At 32.2% G+C, this 20,097-nt stretch overlaps 2 protein-coding genes across 2 annotated transcripts; one reads left to right on the top strand and one right to left on the bottom strand.

Annotated features, from left to right (window-relative positions):
* Positions 1–1,263: 1,263 nt before the first annotated feature.
* Positions 1,264–9,250, bottom strand: LOC130613279 (AP-3 complex subunit mu-1-like). Its single transcript, XM_057434624.1, has 19 exons — positions 8,972–9,250; positions 7,357–7,435; positions 7,156–7,261; positions 6,259–6,371; positions 5,851–5,972; positions 5,643–5,721; positions 5,519–5,566; positions 5,214–5,246; positions 4,874–4,907; positions 4,713–4,792; positions 4,551–4,621; positions 4,395–4,443; positions 4,251–4,307; positions 4,053–4,119; positions 3,889–3,935; positions 3,354–3,401; positions 3,222–3,272; positions 2,717–2,785; positions 1,264–2,413 (listed from the first exon to the last, which is right to left on the bottom strand). The coding sequence occupies exons 1-19, from the start codon at positions 9,004–9,006 to the stop codon at positions 2,348–2,350; spliced, it is 1,254 nt and encodes a 417-aa protein (XP_057290607.1). The 5' UTR covers positions 9,007–9,250; the 3' UTR covers positions 1,264–2,347.
* Positions 9,251–12,788: 3,538 nt separating this feature from the next.
* LOC130613278 (cell division cycle 7-related protein kinase-like) lies at positions 12,789–20,082 on the top strand. The gene is made up of 10 exons (XM_057434623.1): positions 12,789–13,673; positions 13,818–13,910; positions 15,055–15,184; positions 15,827–15,920; positions 17,153–17,295; positions 17,898–17,962; positions 18,095–18,218; positions 18,395–18,477; positions 18,770–18,919; positions 19,256–20,082. Exons 1-10 carry the CDS (start codon positions 13,502–13,504, stop codon positions 19,747–19,749), a joined length of 1,548 nt encoding a protein of 515 aa, XP_057290606.1. The 5' UTR covers positions 12,789–13,501; the 3' UTR covers positions 19,750–20,082.
* Positions 20,083–20,097: the final 15 nt, after the last annotated feature.

Below are 20,097 nucleotides of genomic sequence, written 5' to 3'. Positions count from 1 at the left end.
TTCGCGTGGTCTTAATTTCGCGAGTATTGACTTAATTTTTGCAAAAATGCAATACTTATTACTTCGTTTGTTCGTTCCTAACGTTAAAATGGTAAACCGAATGACCATTTAAGGATCAAATGTAGTTTTGAAACACCTGAGCTTTTTTTTAAACTGCAGATAAACTTTCGACGCCCAGGGCGTTATCGGTACTTACAGAGCACGAAAACTAACAAACTGTAAAAATGAAATAAAAAGTGAAAAAAATGCAGGCACTTCAGTAAGACGATACAGAGAGCGTAAATAGCAAATGACGTAACTGTTTGAGTTATTATTATGGTATGAACAGGAATTTTAAAAATTTTAATAATAGTGCATTAAAAACGGGCGTGGCATACCACCTCTTAAATCTTTCTTTTTTTTTGTTTTGTTTTGTTTGTTTTATTCTAAAATGATAAAAATAAGTTTCCATAATTTTTGTTTTATCACCGGGCTTGCAAAAATAAATCTTCGCGAAATTACTAAGTTTATTTTCGCTAAAATAAACTTCCTGAAATTTTTGGGAAAAAAGGCTTATCACATTTATGAAACTTTTTTATAGCACATTAAAACAGTATATTTTCAGTGCATACATGTCTTTCTTTTTTTTTGTTTTTTTTTTTTTTTTTTATAAAAACAAGTTTATTGAGGCAGAGATTATAGGTACTTTTTTTCAATTCCGGGTTGCCACGTCAAATTTGAGGAGGGCTTTTGGAGTAGACGATTGCTGCATTTTCAGGAATATGAAGACATTTTTATATTATTGAAAATATTACTTAGACTTGTCTGTTCCGTATTCATATTATTGTGGAAATATATGTTCAACAAATTATAACTTTCCACAATAAAACGACATTTTCACACTGTTTTAAAAAAATTGAGAATATTTGAGATTCGTCACCAAGTAAAGTACAAATTATTTCTGTACCCATGTAGCATTTCTATGCATTTTAAATAAAAATATTTGACAAACCATAGAGTTAGTTTTGCTAAAAGAAAATTAAGAAGATTTGACAAGAAAGTTCAAAGATATCTAGTTTGAGAAAATGTTTTAAAAATTGAGGAGAATTGGAGTTTTAAAGAAGGCGTGACAGTCCTGCAACTGCTAACCAACCTATCAGAGTTTTTGCTGAAAAAATTTAAGTGTTGTCAAAACAAAGACTAAATTTCTTCTTGAAAGAAATTTCTCGAAGGTTTCTAATTTAAAAAAAGAACATCTTCGAATGAGACTTAAGGTGAATAAGGGAAAAACAAAGAAAAACATTGTTTCGTTTTATAGACTGTTACATGAAATTGAATTCCCAACACAGAGGTTGTGTAGATAAATTATTACCTAACGAAAAAATCTATCCAAATGTTAATCGGACATAATGTAAAATTCCTACTAATACAAAAATAAGCTGGACATCAAGACTAGAAATTTGGAGAGTAAGGCAACCAAACCAAGCGGCGACTAACATGACGAGTGCAAAATTAAAGGGATCATGTCTGAATCATAATATTGTCACGCGTGTTTAATTTTGGCGAGTTAAAGAACGCGTCGAGTAATTTTTTCGTTAATTGTTTTAATCTTGCATTTTCGTGGTGTTTCGTTATATTTATTTTCGCGTTTTGAAAACAATAATGATTACATCCGAAAAATTATTTAAGATAAAAAGTTAAAGTTTGCCTTATGGCCAAAGAATAATTGTTTGCGGGAGAGAAGATTGCAGAATTAAGTTTACCAATAGGATCTGGAGCCTATTTTTAAAAGATTGAGGTATTGATTTGCTTATTTTGCATATATATGCCTAAAGTGAATTTTAAGGCGAACTTACAGAAAAATTGCAAACAAAACTGAAATAAGGTAATATAAGAAAGAAAATGAGGAATTTAAGTTTCGGATACAGGGCAAATTGGAAAACATTAATTCCGCCTTCTTTTCTTCCGCCATTTTTCATTTCGCGTTTAAGGTGGTATAAAATTAGATTTCGTATCTAAACTCCAACAAAACTAGCATTACAAAACCACAAGCTATGATAAATCATAACAAAAAACGAAATAGCAAGAAGAAATAAAAAATCATAACCTACAAATTTAAACTCTTCACATCAGTTCCTTCGATTTCATTTGAAAAATAACCTTTGCGAAGGAGCGTGATAAGAAGCGTAAACGGCGAAAAACAGGTGCTAAAATTCGCTCCGAAATTCAAAAATTACACAAACATGGCGGACTCTTTTCGCACAGTTTATAATATCAAGAGTGCTCTCACTAGTTTATTGGCAATTCATTGTTTTCGTATATACATTTAGTAAAAAAGTAATTTCTGTTAATTTGGTTGACTTCTGCGTTACGTTCTCACTTGAAATTTGCCAGCCTTTGTGACGTATTTCACCCCCTTAAACGGTTTGTAGCGCTAGAAACAAGATAAATAATATGTTAATTCACTTATCAGCTTCCTCTTCAGCAAATATTTGCAAGTTAAGCATTCTGGAAACCTTGTCATGTTGAAAAAAAAAGAGTTTAAAGTAAGAACATTCACATAAACCCACGGATTCCATCCACAATAAAATGTTATGGATTTTTTTATCGAGTTGTGCAAAATGAAATCAACCAATAAGGCAATTATGGAGACCACGTTAGAAATCAAAATAAAATTTCTCAAATGAATATACAAGTGAAGGCTGCATATAAAATCACTAGTAATAAGAAAACATACCTCTCCATATATATCTAATCGATTTACTTTTATTCCAGATACAGCATACTGTCCAATACGAAACTCCAACTACAATAAGTAACAAAATAACAAAATAGGTGAGAATGAAAAGTTAACAGCTTTCGAGGGCCATTTTCTTAGCACTCAGTAAAACTCAATACCTGCGCTAATTTGAACTAAAACGCCTATAATGTATATTTTTAATTTCAGGACCCATTTTAAACAAAAACACTGCTCAAATTAAAATTTAAATGTCTTTATTACTAGACTAGAAAATTCCACAATCGAGAAAATGATAAAAAAGGTGTTTTGGAAATATTTCACAGTGTGCCAATTTGATCAGAATTTGGCAGGAAGTTGAGCAAGGTGTCCGGTAAAGGGACCTGTATAGGATTTTCTTTACAACAGGTTTGAATGTAAGGACAAAATTTAAAAATTATCCTTGTTCGTGTTTAATAAAATGATGGTTAAATACAGATGACAGTCACTAGAAACTTTTTTGTACCGTGATTGTTGGCATATCCTCAGGGGGCGGTGCGCCAGTAACTAATGTTATCTAAAACAACAAAGCAAGGTGAAAAAAACCCAGTTTTTTGTGCATTTATCGTGTATATATAGCAGAAGTTTGTGCTCTTACATTTCCTCTTAGCGTTGGTAAGTTTTTCTGCGGGTTGATTTTTCCGATCTAAAATTAAGATGAGATATTAACTTGATAATAAAAAGTTAGATATTTTTAAGATGGGAGGTGAGTTTTGCGTTTTACTACAGGTATAAGGATAAAAAGGATTGATCTATAGAATTGCAGTGTCGAAAAATTCTAGTGCGATAAACTTTAGCGAGTTAAATTTTGGAATGGTTTCGCAAGATAAACTTTCGCAAAGAAATAATAAAATTGCATAAATTCAAATAAAAAAATAGTTTTTTAGAACAAAAGGGTAAGTATTGGGAACCTCCTAAAATATATCTATAAACATAATCAATTCGACAATGTTATCTTTAAAAATAATTTCCTACTAAAAGAAATCCGTTAAAAAAAGGGAATTTGGATTCTATTAAAATAACAATTATTCAAAATCTCATTTTTCGGTTAAAATGAATAACATTCGATTGGGAAAGAAGTGGTGGTGGCGAAGAAAAAGTTGGTTTGCGAGCGAATAAAAAAACTAACTTACTTCCCAACGTAAGATTTTTTTGACAGGATCAAAAGATGTACTACCAACTAAAATATAATAATTAAAATTAATTCACATCACAAGTTTCATCCCATAAGAGACAGTCAACCTTGACTAAAGAACTAAAATCATATGAAGCATAGTTACAAATCATCTCTTCATACCTGCAGGAGTAAGATTACAATTTAAAACTTGTCTTGGCATCTGTATAATTGCAACAACCTTTTCTATCTATAAAAAAACATGAAAGAAAAACTAAATCTTTCTTTAGCTCGCGCGTCACGTCCAAGGAGAGTAGTTTATTTCGTGGACGGAACTAGATTCGAGATAACACACAACACAGCAGCAAAATCAATACTTACATTTTTTCCTAAATTTGCTTTTTGACCAATTGTTAAATCAAAACGACCACTGCTTCCCTACAAGTTACAAAATGTATTCAATACGATTTAGAGCGAACTTTTAGAGGGTGAGTGAGTGATTGAGTAAGTGAAATCTAAACTTACAGAAATAAAAGATATCTGTGGTCGCACATACAATGGAAGTTGGATCATTCTAGAAAGAAACGGATAGTTTGTGAAAAAACAGTGTGCAAAAAAAATTAATCATAAATTCAATTTTAAATGAAGATTCAAGTAAAAAAAAAGCATTTTGAATCTCACCCTCCTGATATATGATATGTCAACAGCTTAAACTGGCCATCAGGAGGCATGAATGATAATACTTTCTCGTTCTAAATGCAAACAATAACAACGCTAACTGATGCAGACTGTCGGTGATTCTACAGTGTTTCAGTAGTGAAATGTAAAAAGGGTTATACCAACCTCCCATCGTTTTAGTCGAACACAGGGGTGGAAACTAACATCATCTAGTAGTCGTGGATTCATAAAAGTTAAACTTAAATCTAAAAGAGAATTGAAGTATTTCTTTACACTTCACATTTTTTTAAGCCAGCACTTCATAGATTTAAAGATTTTTTATTTACCTGGCATTCCAGATAGTCGAGTATAAGAATCAATCTAAAAGCAATCAAGTTTTTACAAAACCTAATGACAGTTCTCTTTTAAATTAAGGTGCTTTTGAAATGAAACAAGTTGTTGGGAATTATTTTTCATCTGTTTGTATTTATACATAAGCTTGATTTTGAGACTGATAAAGATTTTTAAACCCTTTTTAGCAAGAATTCAGCCTTGTGTTTCTTGAGATAAAAGTATTGGAATAAGAAAGCAGAAAAAAGATAAGAAAGCGAAATATATGGTCACTGTAAACATTTATGAAGTTTTAATTAAACAAGTCATCGCAGATAGTGACAGTTAACAACTTACATAGCCTTGAATTTCGATATTGATTATTGAACCCTGCAAAGAAAAGTGAAAAACCTCAATACAAACATAAAGATTCATCTACATTTGTACAGAAAATTGAGAAAGATCTCTTCCTCTTAAATCTGAATGATGCTGCTTTTCCTATGAGCCTAATTGGTACTTAAATGCTTAGTATGGCACCGATTATGCTGACATATAGTAAAGACAGTTTACTTATCAAGTATGTGTCATACTATACAAGTATGTTATCAAGTATGTGTCATACTATACACTATTTTGTTCAACCCAAATGAGAAAAAAATTACCTGTTTATCTATAATGCAGTCGATTTCTTCAGTAACGTCAAAATACACCTGGAATAAAGGACAAAAAAAGATTCGGGTTAGCAACAAAAAATTTCAAAAATTTAATGATTTTAACATATCTTACTTCATTGTTAGGATATTTAACACCTGAACGTCTCCATGGAACATTTGATAACGATCCAGTTGGTAGCTCGCTACTGACACTAAAAATGCATGATTAAATTCTTCATTAACTGGTTGGGTCATTCTCTGGAATATTTAGATGTTTAGAGCATGTCTGGTAAAGTACTATAGTAAATACAAAAAAAGTGATCAATTTTTTAAAGTCATACTTTGAAGCACCTGTCACAGTATTTACAACTCTATTAAGTATGTTGGGAGGTTTTATTAATTCTTTGAGTATATTGCTCTCTGTTGCCAATGGAAACCCGTTGTCCAGCATTTCTTCCAATAACTACAAACAAAAAAATAATGAGAATTTGTGTGGGGACTAGAAATGAGGACCTTAGTGCCAAATATATACTTTAGATATAAACGAAGTCAGAGATATTATATTTCAGGAAAATAAAAAAGTAAAAATGCTATGCCATGTGTATTCAATGACTTAGGATTCACATGATTTTTAAAAGTAAGTTTTGGGTTATGGCAACAAATAATAATTTATTTAGCCCAGAGAAAATACAGGAGGCAAAGTGAAACTATATTATATAGTGTATTGACAAAATTGGTTGGTACTTTACCTCATACACAACAACGATATGATCATTTATAGCTTGTTCGTTACATTCCGAAAAGTAATCAGTAAACGTATCACACACGCGATGGAGAAATTCAATCACAAATAAAGGTGGCACTAAAACAAAGCAAAGTATAATGTCAAAAAATAAAACAGAAGTAGAAATAAAAATAAAAAATGTTCTACCTTACAAAAAAATACATATAATGTACAACTGATAAATTATGTTATGCTGGGATTCTAACCCAACCCCAACCAAGAACAGAACATTCCAAGGTAAACATGGAAGTATGTCTTGGAGGCGATTACATGAGAACCGAAGTGAAATTTACCTGAAGTGAAATTTTAATCCGCAGTAAAAAATGCGATTGTTTACATGTTCACTGCAGGTGTAATTTCACTTTGGGTGGTCTGTGCCAAAATGCCGTCAAATGATAAAGAAAACTATTTTTAAGATGGGAGAAAGTAAAGATACATTCATTCATCCTGGCATTTCAATTTTTGGATCAATTTGTTACATGAAGCAATGCCTGAGTAAGAATGGGGATTTGATTTGCATATGTTTGAAAATACTGTTTTGCAGGAGTTTGTTTATATGCATGCTAAATGTCGATGTGAACCAGTTTTACTTTAGCATGTTCATATAAACACAACAGGTGATTTCTTTACACACAGACGTGTGGACTTAACACTTCCGTTGAAGTGAAATCTACATGTAAACACCGTTATACACCAACAAGATATGTGTTGTCTTATTTTTATTAAATAAAATTTTCTGCTGTTATTCTTCTTCCTATTAGACCAATCATTTTTTTTTAAAAAAGATTTTTAAAGTCAACGGCCATGCAAGAAGTGTTAATTGTGTCAATTACACTCTACAAAAAAGCAATGTTAACAGTACCTTCACTTTGTGCAACAGCAACATAAAATATGTCACTTCTATAAACACTAATTAAATAATGATGAGGTGTTGCAATGACTGGAGGAACATCTGTAGGTTCAGAGACCTGCAAACAAACAAGATAAAGTAAAGATTCTAGATAGAAAAATTCCTAATAAAAAAATTTAATTTAATTTAAAAAATGAAAAATTGTGCTGTTACCTTTCTTTGAACTTCAAAAAAATAATCACATATTGTCTGAGGTACAACACTCTTCCAATGCTTCTCCAGAAAGATATCCCTATTAAAAAATAAAGGATTCTTATTCTCCCGTAAATAGAACAACAAGGAAATGTCATTTAAACTTCCTTTCCCATAAACAAGTCATAAAGAAAAAGAAACATTTTAGCAAAGAGGTTGAGGCACAAGAAATTCTAAGAAGAATATGAAACTTTTAATTAAAAAGGACACACATCAGAAAAGTTGCAAAATGACAACAGACAAAAAGGCAAATTAGAACTGTGGGCATTTCACGCAACAGCTATCCAGGCAATGATTCATCGCACCTGCTAAATATGCTCTTTATTAGCGTAAAAAACTCCTTTCTTTGTGGAATTCCCTGACAATGTGATTCATCACACCTGCTAAATATGCTCTTTACTAGCATACACAGCTCTTTTCTTTGTGGAATTCCCTGACAATTCACAAGCAGCTACCATATTTGTTTATATATTGGTAACATATGTTTACATTAACACTTATGTGTTTCAAGCCAGTAATATGGCACCTATGTTTGCTGTGCCTGCTGTGAAGTGCTTAGCTTTAAGAATATTAGCCTATCTTAATAAATGACACATTTAGGGAAAACAAAAGAATGTGGGTTACTGCAAACATGGTATTTGTCCAAATAGTGCCCGTAAAGTGGTACCCAATAGCCAAACCCATTAGGTTTGAAGTAAAAGTATTTAAATTTCTGCTACTTTTCTATATACCCATTCGTTAAATGGTTATAGCCATGATGATTGACATTTAGCTTAACTCAGGCATCACCCAGAATGGAGTGCAATTTCGCACACACCCACCCACCTGCCATAATTTGTTTTTGTGTGGCATAATAACGCCAAAAAACATACTGTACCACTTAAATGTAATGTAAAAAGGAATAAAGTTCATGTCTCGCTCATAAACTTTAATTAGCAGAGGGTGCCGATAAGCAGCATACGCCGTAAAAAGTGTGGGCGTTTGCAGGTGAGTTTGACGTTTTGAAAAAAAAATCAAGTATTCACCCAAAAAAACCTCTATAGACCCGAACAAAAAACACTCAAAGATTCACCACAAATGATGCAAAAAACTATAAAAAATGAAACAAATTACAATTTGGTAGCAAGTTTTTGATGGTTTTTGATAAGATTAACTTGACAAATAACTTATATATATATATATATAAACTTTATTAACTCCTTTCTCTTTAAGTGCCTTTTTCTTTTCTTTGTATCTATTTCTTTTAAATTTTCTGGAAACGTTAATAATAATGAGATAGAACTTACATGTACTTTTCATTAAAAACGTGGCAAAAAAAGTCATCACGAAAAAACGTGTTATCTCCCTAATAAACTCTTATAAAAGTGTGATGTTTACCTCCTCCTGATTGCGAAATAAGCTGCAATGCGATGGGAGGGTTAGTTTTCCCAAATTATCCTAAAGGTGTATTCTGAAAAATGTTGTAAATTTTAAAGCAGCAAAAAAAAATAATGCCTAGAACAATACAGGTAGCTAGTTAGTTGCTAGCTAGCTACATATTTAGCTAAAAATTAATATAATTCAGCATTAAACATACCCAGAATTGTTTATCAGGAAAAGGCTATGAATCATCTTTATTAGAAATACTTTGAAATACGCACTGCAATGAACATTAGACTCTCCAGTGCACTGACATAACAAATATGGCTAGTTAGGTTTGTAAAAAACAATACAAGGGTAGCCAGCTATGAAGTCAGAGGGTCAGGAAAAATCTACCATTTTGTCAATTTCATCTCCATGTTTCTACGCCAGCCGACTAAATAAAATTGCCTGAAAATCGGCAACATGTTAAATCGTTTACCGGTGTTTTATTTGCATAATTCACCCTCCATCTCTGAGACTACGACTGACTAACAAACAACGCTGTTGTGAAGTGAAGAGCCACAATTTTACATTTTAATTTTCAAATTTGCCGCCTTTTTACGAGCTTTAATGTGTTGTTTTGATCTTGCACAAACGTATTTCTTATACATCGTAGCTGTAGTGGGGTGAAAAACAGAGTTGGAGGAATTTCTCATTTAGTGGAATTTCTTTTTTGGTTGACAACAATCCCACCCCTTCCTCCTTTCTCCTGTCTCTCTCTTCCCGCAGCAGAAGTTGACCATTCTCTGATAATGTGTTTAACATATTTACCTGGATTAATTAATAATGAAATCAAGCAGTTTAATTGTTTAAAAGCTATTCAATTATTGTACGAACTAGTTATTAATTGCCAATGATGAATGCTAAAAAGTTAGCATTTTTTACATGATTTTCAAACAAACAGTTCTAGTGCCAATTTGGTGACTCTGCTTGCCATATAACTTTATGTTATATGACAAGCATTCCTCCCTTAATAAACAGCTTTGAAATATGCTGCCGAACAAGGAGTGCATTTTCACAGATAAACTATTTCTAGGTCCCTAAGTTTAAGGGCAATTAAAGGCTGAGTATAAGATCAAGATAGATAGATAGAGATGTGGTAAATGTAAGGATGTGGGTAGTGCACCAGTACCAGTTCTTAAAGTTCCAAATCGCTTAGAGAACCGGTAAATTTAAAAATGATGTGTGCGACAATATTTAAGAAATTGTCATGACATTTGACAACTGAACTTAAGTATATTCCACCATCTGGATCTTAACAATGCATTTTTTTTCAAAATAATCAACGTGAGTGGTGTATAAAAGCTACCAGTGCTTTAAGCTAAGAATACTTAAACAGACAGTAGTTTTTTTCGTAAGAGACAGTAGACTTAGAGCGATGTTTTTTTGCAGACATTCTTGGAGCACGGGTATTTTTCGGAAGGGTCAGTGGACTTATAGAGCCAGGTTTTTTTAGTAAGATACTCGTTACACTTAAAGTGCCAGTTTTTTGCAGAGAACTTAGCAGTTTTTCTGAAGACATGTGAGCCAGGTTTTTTCGTAAGAGACTCGTTAAATTTAGAGCTTTTTTTTAGAGATACTTAAGGTGCTTTTTTTTGCTAAGAACTTAGAGTGGCAGGGTTTTTGTAAGAGACAGTGGAGTTGAAGCAGTCCTGGTCATATGAATTTTAGTAGCTGAGTGATACTTCACTCGCCTCGATTGTCGTAGGTATGTGATGAATTTAATGCGTCTTGCCTTAATTGAAGAGATTGATTATTCAGTTTTCATAATTTAAGGTGCGTGATATCACATATGAAAATTGTGGTTGTCTGGTAGGCCTACTGAGTAATTGAATGTAAGGTATCGAGAACATTAAAGTCGGCCCCTTTCCTTCATGCTGACACTCTTATGCTTGGCTGGTGCATTACACTGAGACTCGAACGAAAGACAGAAGACCATTTGGAACCATGCCACAAGTCAGTCCGACCTTCATCGTCACAGATAATACTGCGAGAAGAGTGTGCACCCATGCAAGTTAAATATAACCAGAACTTGGGAGAGGTTAGGTGTCCTGTTCCTTAATATAGCTTTCAGACGAATTTTCTCGTGAATAAAACATGATGAATAAAGTTTAAAAAATCTTTTTAAAAGGGGAAAGAGAAATCAAATATGTTTAGTAATAATAATCCAAACAATTGTATATCGTAATAAAAAGAAGTCCAGAAGTTCTGTCTCCCACACGACACGGCAGGCAATAAGTCAGCCCTGCCCTCATTTTTGGGAAAAGAGATGTTCTGTGAAGACTCTAACAATTGGGTCTCCTGTACAGTTTTGCTTCATGTTAAGCTGTGCCAGTGACAAGCATTTTCGAAGCATGCCACCGGCAACTTCTGCGATATACAACCTAATGATGCCCTAAACTAATGAATTCATCTCGAAACATAAAAAGCCATTAACAAACTGGAACTCATTTTATTACTTTCTTCCTTTTCTTTCATGTTTTTCTTTCATATTTTGCTGTGCCACTTAAAAATAGTTAATTATTAATAACGTGAGCACTTTTCTGCACATTCCAGGTGCGCATTATTGAAGTGACTAAAATGTTTTGATGCGTGACTGAAAACACTCCTCCATTGTTGCAGGAGTGTGCGAAGGTCCGGGGCGCGATCGCACACCTCAAAAGACCAGGCTTGTAGAGTGCCAGTTTTTTGCAGACATATTAGAACACCGGCTTCTTTCTAAGAGGTTTGGTTGAAGAGACTTTTTTTAGGAAAGATATTAAAACATAGCTTTTTTCATTAGAATTCTAGTGACTTAAAAACATATTTATTCACTTATTTGCAATATTTCCAGATACTGCTTGTGCACACTATCTGCACAAACCAAAGTGGCATGATCAAAGAGAGGCATTGGCTTTGGTCCTATTAACTCCTGTCAGGATTTGAACCTGGATCCCTTGTGAAATTTTTAACAAGAATCTTACCTTTAGACCACAAGAGTTTTACACAATTCGTAACAAACTGTGAGAACTGCATTAAAAACCTTTTTACTGATATTGTTATACATCTACACACTTAGGAATGTCTGCAATTTATATGCTGCTTATTGACACCTTGTCTATATATTTCAGCAGGACCAATGTCAGCTCTTAGGGGTGCCTTCCATATTATACTTTTCACATATTTAATTAGACTTCATTGTTAAAAACTCCTGCCCTCTCACACAAAGCCACAAAGTTTAGCAAAAATACTCTGAACATGTTATAGATCAATAAACACAGAAACCATGTTGCAGCCAGTCAGTATTATATCCATAACCAGAAGTATGGCAAAAAAATTTAGTGCGATAAAGCTCTTAATGATTAAATTCTGTAGTGTCATGGTCATAACCTCACCTCAAAACATTCAAAGTTAAGTTTCCATCAGAAGTATTGGAGGGGAAATAAGAGACAAAACTAATTCTTGAAAAAATACATAAACTAAAAAACACTCACAATGATAAAGTTCACATTTTTGATCCAAAAGATTTAACTCTTAATGATTAAGATTGAATCCTGCATTGCATCCACAATACAATAATAAATATATTTCTGCAAATTTTAAAAAGAAATCGCCACTGCGTGTGTGCCATAGTATTGTCAAACTATAACCATGTGACCAAAAAGTTTACTGTTTTTTTAGTTAAAAAGATGGTACTGGTTCTTTAACTAAAGCTACAGTACTTGTTCTTTAGCCACACCGTATTTGTAGAAGTCTGGATGATAGTTAAATAGACCTAAACTATATTACCAATTCGTTAAATTCAGATTTTATTAAAAAAAACAGGTAATAATTCATACATACTACTTTTTTAGTGCATTGTCGGAGAATATTGACCTCTGCCAACGTTAGCCCTATCAAGCTCAGGCAACACTTTTCAATATTTTCTGGTAATGCTCTCATAAACAATTAGTATAGGCTTGGCGAAAATATGGAATAAATATAGAGTTGATTTAAATAAACTTTTTTGTCATCTGATTTAAGCTTTAAGTCTTGTATTTCCTATTTTACAAAAAGAAACATTAATACTGTAAAAATTACTTGAACGAATGAAAAGGCTACAATAACTGTAGCTTGTTAATAAGGATATTTGAAGAGAAAAATCATTTGATGAGGCAAACACTTACAGGGACATATTTTGATAAGGTCACCAATGACCCGTCCATACTAAACAATTCTCTAAAAAAATTCAACCTGCTTGCTCATTGTACAGAACTTAGAAACACTTATCAAACATGCTTTCGTTTTACGGTTGAGGTGGTATTAGGGATTTGTGATGACTTCATTAGCCAGTTTTTTTCGAAAAAAATTAAAAGCAATTTATATACCTGGCTATTGCCAGCGCGAATGTCGACTTGATAAAAAAACAGGCATTAAAAAATTTATTAAAATGACTCTGTATGTTGACTACGTCTCGTGCTAATTAATTACAAAGCATACTACAGTTTATTGTTTACTAAATAGTTTTACAAATTTTTGTTTTCAGTCTCAGAAGTATGCACAACACTGAGTTGCTTAAAAACTGTGCAAAGAGCTGTTGGTTTTAGCATGTGAAACTCTTTCATTTTGGTCAATTAGCAAATGTGACATTTTTGACCCAGCTTGCAACACTAGTTGTCCCAGGTAGAATTTAACTGATTTCTGTATAAACCTCATTTGTTTAACCTTCCTAGTAAATTAACGACAGATGGAACAAGCAGAAATGATGTCACCTACTAGAGAACGTTTGTTTCGTGCTTGTAAGTCTCCTCTCAAAGGTGTCAAACTAAGTCCTAATGATACTGGAAAACCACAACTCAATGGTGATATTGCACTATTACAAACGAAAAAGAAGAAAGCAAAAAGACATAGCTTTGGAGGTTGGTGTTTAATAAAACATTTCATATTCAAAATCATTTAGACAAAATTTTCTGTATCCATGGAAGGGTTTTTTACACAAAAATATCAGAACTTGCACTTGATACCATGTGATAACTAGTAATTGTGTATGTTTGCTTTTTTAGTTAAGAAAGAAGACAAAAATATAGCTGGAGATTTATTAGAAAAGTTCCCGCTTATCAAGAATAATTTTCAAATTGTGAAGAAAGTGGGAGAAGGTGTGTGGCCATGTTTACTTGTGTCAATTTATTCCAAGCTATGTTGATAAAAAGCTTCATCTTTTATTATTTTAATTAGAATATATTTCATCTATACATTTACTTTCCTAGCGTTTTTATAATAATGCAGAAACTGACTGCTTTTTTTTAATGTGAGCTAATAATGAATATTGTTATGTAAAGGGAAATTCCAGAAAAAACTTCACTGAAAGCACCAAAATTACCAGAAAAAAATATTTTATAGGGTGATATTGGCATGACAAAATTACATTGGTTACTTATATACTATCTATTTATACTGGTGGATGAATCCACTTATTTTTTTAAAAGTTCAAATTGCTTCTTATCACAAAAGGGTTTGTTGTTGTTTCAAAGACTAAATCAAACATTTTAAACGAAATCGACATCAGCAAATGCCAATCTTTCATTGTTTGCAACTTTTCCCTTACATGACAAAGCGATTACATTCCCCATTGTACCACAAATTAGAATACAATAAAAAAATTCTTAGCTAATGAAATTATTTCATTTCATCACATGATTTGTTCTAGCCAATTAAAAAAGCAAACAAAACTTTTATAAAAATACAGAACATTTAACAGAGGGTGTTTTATAGGTGCTTCTAAAGTAAAGTGTAGAAAATATAATTGACTTTGATAGTCGTAATAAAATAATAGATGGGATTTGGGTTATAGTAACATGTTGTGTTTTTACTGTTTTAAATTATCAACTTCCATTGGTTTAAGTTTTCAGCACTGACATTTCCTTGTGTCTGTGCATCAGAGCCTTGAGCAATTGCATTAATTAAAACACCCAAATAGGAATAGCCAAAAAAAAATTTCTTTTATTCTTATATTTATTCTTCTATTCTCCATCTGTTGATTATAAATCAGCATTATTCCTAAAATTATCTATCTAGTGATTCTAATGAAAAAGTATAGATAAATATAAGCAAGCAATATAAAATTTCATGAAAGGAATCTGGGTTTGAATTAGCAGTTTGCAATCCACAAAGAGATTTTCTTCTCTACAGTTGTAACATTTTTGCAAACTGACTTTGTTTTTAATTTGAACCCTGGGAATCTATTAAATTACTTAGTTACTCGTTGTGATTTGTCTTTAATGTTAATTTTTTGTGCATCAGGTACATTCAGTAAAGTCTATTTGGCAAGTTTCAATGAAGATTCAACTGAAATGATTGCATTGAAACATCTGGTGCCAACAAGTTCACCTGGCAGGATTGAAATTGAGTTGAATTGCTTGCAAACGCTTGGGTAATCATGTTTGTTTGTTTTGTTAGAGAAGTGTGAATAGAAGTAACATGTAACATGTTACATATTAATGTTGCATGAACTAAAATCTATAAGATGAACGGAAATATATATTCTATTTATAATTTTTAATTCTTGTTACTTTAAAACTTTTGCCATTAGTTATTTTAAGGAACGGTAAAAAATTTGTATGTTTTATGTCTTGATTTTTAAGCTGCATCATAATATCTGTTTTACACCAGTATTTGTAAAGTAGCAGTAAGCTAAATTAAATATATTTGATTTTCTAAAAAAACTTGTACTATGAGAAAACTCTATTTTGATCTTTGTGAATCCAGACTTTTTTGTAAATGAAAACTCAAATTTCAACATTTATTAGGATCATGCAAAATAATATTAGAGTGGAAAATATAAGAAGAAGAATAACAGAAAAATATAGAAATTTTGTTTTTTATTAAGTCGTTTTTACATAAATTGTTATTATAAAAACATCTGTTATTGCTGTAACAAGACATCTGATAGGTATTAATGCATAGAGAGCAAAGTTAAAAATGTTAATGCTTCTATCTCGTCTAAAAAATTGAGCATACTGTTAGTTTTTTACCATCATCAATGTATTCTCATTCACGGCGTTTTTCGTTTTAGCGGCACCAACAACGTCCTTGCTGTCAAAAGTGTGTTGCGCAATGATGATCATATTGTTTTTATACTACCATACTTTCCACATACAAAATTTGCGGTAAGATAATTTTACAAACAAAAAAGAGTTTAATTTTTTAGTAAAACGATATCTGGTTGAAAATGGAGATGGGCAGAAGTGAATGTGCTTCTTGTTAATGGGAAATTTAATAAACTTCTTGTCAATAGAAAAATTTTTCACTTAAATGGGTATTTATAAAGATCAATAAATTTTAACTTGATCATTGCATTGCATTAAGAGGACATTTAATTGAGGGTCGTTTATTAGGAGGGGTTGTTTATTATGGTATGCACCTTTATGTAAAAGTATAAAATACAAAAAAACATTCGCTTATATCTAAGGCTTGATTTATGCCTGTTTATTTTTTTATTTTTCTTGAGTTCTTAAAAGAATATAAATACAAATCTTACAATTTAATAAGCTATCAAAAGCTTTCATATGAAGCGTAAACAATGCAGTATTTTGTAGGGTTTCTAAAAAAAGAAGAAGTGTAGTCATGATTTCTTATGCAAAACTAAAAAATTATATCTTTTTAGGTAGCCTTGGACCCCACATAAAATTTACCTGAAAAGAGATTTGTGTAAACTGCACATGCCTCATAACTTTGTACGCATGCGCAAAAACTTTTTGAACGTGCGAAATAACTTTGTACCCATGCGAAGTAACTTTGTACCCATACGCATTAACTTTGTACCCATACGCATTAACTTTGTACCCATGCGAAATAACTTTGTACCCATGCGAAATAACTCTTTAAACATACGAACTAACTTCATTTTAGGTAAATCATGTATACAATAATATTGTGAGAGCGAAATAAAAATCTCATTTCAGTCCTTTTAGACTGACACGAGACCAAAATCATGTAAACAATTATAAAGGCTGGAGAAAGAGACGGCAATGAAATTTTCATTTTGATTCTAAATTAAACTTTATGTGAAGGCTGCCTCAGGAATTACTTATGGTGCTTGCAGTACATAGCTTTAGGACTGTATGCTGCATATAGAGATTCAAAGTTATGTTGCATCCAATTTTTTGGTTTGTGTAGCCACCCCAATTTCTGGAAATATTTTTTTTATAACGTCATTATGTTGTCATATTGTGTAACCTTGTGTAACCTTAATACATCATAGAAAAAAAATTTATGTATGCCTTAGTCAGAGAAAGCCTTTAGCTTGGATCCGTGAGTTGAAATTCATAAAATACGGCTATAAAGTAATGTCCTTATTTTTTTACCTAATACATCAGCACAACGTGTTCTTCTGGTTTAGGATTTTGTGCGTAGTATGACATTGAATGATGTCAGAAATTACATGCATAATTTATTTATCGCATTGAAGCATGTGCATCGTCAGCAGATTATCCATCGTGATGTCAAACCTAGTAATTTCTTGTACTGTAAAGAACAAAACAGGTATTTTTCTATTTTTGGTACATCTAAGGTGATCTTGCTATATACCAGGTGTTTCCACTTTTTAGAAAGAAAAAAAGAAACAAAATGTGCTTGAATAAACAAGTCGAAATTAATTGATTCCGTTTAATATTAAAGCTAATAAACAAACTTTAACAGATAATACACTTTTTTTTTCAAACGTTACTTTCTTGCACCAACCATCTGCATGCACTAAAAGAATTTTTTTTTTCCGTTATGGTTATAATTTTAAAAATTTGAACATCTGATGTTACATGAGATGTTCAAATTTTTCGTGACTGTTTTGTTTTTGAGACAATAACTATCCCCGTAAACATGATTTAGTTAATTACGAAAAATTTTCCCCTCAAGAAATTGACAGTTTAAGGTGTACCTTATTCGGTAACGATATCTTAAAAGAAATTAAGTTATATATTCTCGACATAAACAAAAGTTATACTTTGAAGGTTTTCCCGTTGGTCTCGACCTAGTCTTAAAATTTTGAAAACGTTTTATCTGCAGAATTTTTGATGTAAGCATCACAAATATAAATTTAATGATTTCTTAAATAAAAAAGATGAGTGATAAAAAGTTATTAATTCTAGGTATTCCTTAATTGATTTTGGTCTTGCGATGCCAGTACCAGGAAGCAAATCCAGCTTGTTAACAGGTTTATTATTTGTTTTAACATTCTCATCATGGACAGATAGAAAGAAGTCCTTTTTCCTTTCTTGTTTAACGCCCACACTTAATTCTTGGGGAGATTAAGACAACTTAATCAAACTTTTATTTTATTTTTTAGATTACACTTCAAACGCGTCTTCTCGCTCACTTCGTGTCGCGGCAGCTAACCAGAAGAGTAGATCGTCGTCATCAAACGCATGCAAACATCCCAACAACCATATATGTAGTATCTGTAAAGCGAGGTAGTGTGTGATACTATATCGTGTTTATTTGTTACAGTAAAATTTGGTATATTCTAAGTGCTTCGTATTTGCTCTTCACTCTTTTAACTATACATACAGAACATGGACGTATTGCGGTTCTTTATTCACGAAGATGGCACACGACTAATACACTCTGATTTTGTTTATTTTTAAAGGTCTCGACAAAGTGTACCTAGAGCTGGAACGCCTGGGTTTAGATCTCCTGAAGTTCTGTTGCGTTACCCTCATCAAACTACAGGTATGTAGCTTCTATCTTCCACCAACATGTCTTACAACAGAAGCCTTGGTGAAACTTCTAGGACGACCGTAGGAAGAAATAGAATTAAAGAAAACCTAAGTTTAGAATTAGTCAAAATTGTCGCCGACTTCGTACGTGAAGTTGAGAAAATAAGCAAAAACACGCAACAAATGTTGCGAACTTCGTTTAATATTTGTCTCCTTGATTCTATTTCATTTTTCTATTTCAACTTTGTTTAAACATCTCACTGTTTTACATCAACTTGATCATTATTGTATACATCTATTTTTAGCTGTCGACATGTGGTCAGCTGGAGTGATTCTATTATGTATATTAAGTGGGAGGTATCCTTTCTTCAAAGCAAGAGATGACATGGATGCTTTGGCTCAACTTGTTGCTTTGTTTGGAACTGAGAAAATTAAAAATATGGCAAATGAAATTGGTATGTAAAGATTTAATTTGCTTGTAGTTCACAAAATACGAATAAAATAAAGAGGGGCATAATACTATTTAAGTTTCAATACGAATTTATGTTCCAAAGCTATTTTTACTAGTTATTTCATTTATTCCGTGTTGTGCCTTCTTGAACTGCCCATAGAGCTTTTTAACGCGCCAATGACGTCGGTAGTTCCAATTGCATTATTATTACTGTGCAATGCATTAGGTAATTGAAAAACAGTTTGTATGTTATGAAAATTCATTTTGATTATTTTTAAGCAACCATTGTTTGTGTTACATTGCACTTTAGAAAGCCATCTGTTTCTTTGTCTTTTAATAGGTAAAGATTTTATTTCTTCACCTGTTATTGAGAAAGTTGACGATTTAAAAACACTTTGTCGGAAATTGTCGCAAAGAGTGTGTTCGGTTCATGACAAACAAACCGACTCCAGTCATCGCAGAAGCAAACGAAAACGTAAAAACGAAGAAAACGAATCGACGTATTCGCCTGTAAAGAACACCAAGAGACCGTTAAATAACACATCGGCGCCAAGCTTATATAACAACGATACAATTCAGTCAGATATAATTAAATGCAGGAATTTATCGAACGCCAGCAGGGACAGTGTGACCATGGATCTCTCAATTAACAATACATGTGAGAAATGTAGTTGGGAGAATTCTTGTTGTGAACACAAAGAAGAAAGTTCAATGATATGTACTTGCTTACCAGACTCTTCTTACGATTTACTAGAAAAACTTTTGGAGTTGAATCCGCACAAACGAATCACTGCAGCAGAAGCCTTAAAGCATTCTTTCATCAAGAGCAGGTAGCATAACCTGTTAAAATTTGTCCTAAACTTAGCCTGGATTCTCACCTGTACATAAGACCGAAAAACTGTAAATTTGACTCGCTCATTGATCTTATCTTTTGTTCATCTTTAATTGTATATGACTGTGCTTTGATTTTTGGATAGAATGCTCTAATAAACTTAACTTCATATGCATGAGTGATTTTTAACGGACGCAATTCAAGAAGAATCTGAATCTTGTGTTACTTTAGAAATCTTAAACGTGACTTCAAATTTTTACTTTTTAATCAATGTTTTGTTCTGTACCATGTTTCAACGTGAAGACGATATTTTATATGTTAGTTATTTTTTTATACATCGTGTTTGTGAC

This window comes from Hydractinia symbiolongicarpus, chromosome 10, assembly GCF_029227915.1.
Source record: "Hydractinia symbiolongicarpus strain clone_291-10 chromosome 10, HSymV2.1, whole genome shotgun sequence".
Classification (NCBI taxonomy): domain Eukaryota; kingdom Metazoa; phylum Cnidaria; class Hydrozoa; order Anthoathecata; family Hydractiniidae; genus Hydractinia; species Hydractinia symbiolongicarpus.
Note: the sequence above shows the minus strand (reverse complement) of the source record. Positions and strands in the feature narration are given on the sequence as shown.

Bases quoted from the DNA above. Each gene is read 5' to 3' on its own strand.
- LOC130613279 (XM_057434624.1), bottom strand. From the start codon at position 9,006: ATGATTCATAGCCTTTTCCTGATAAACAATTCTGG. The intron at 5,722-5,850 runs GTATGACTTTAA...ATGCATTTTTAG, and splicing joins ACTGTGACAGGTGCTTCAAA to TGTCAGTAGCGAGCTACCAA. The intron at 2,786-3,221 runs GTACAAAAAAGT...TACTTATTGTAG, and splicing joins AGGATATGCCAACAATCACG to TTGGAGTTTCGTATTGGACA.
- LOC130613278 (XM_057434623.1), top strand. From the start codon at position 13,502: ATGGAACAAGCAGAAATGATGTCACCTACTAGAGAACGTTTGTTTCGT. The intron at 13,911-15,054 runs GTGTGTGGCCAT...TTTGTGCATCAG, and splicing joins TGTGAAGAAAGTGGGAGAAG to GTACATTCAGTAAAGTCTAT. The intron at 18,478-18,769 runs GTATGTAGCTTC...ATCTATTTTTAG, and splicing joins TTACCCTCATCAAACTACAG to CTGTCGACATGTGGTCAGCT.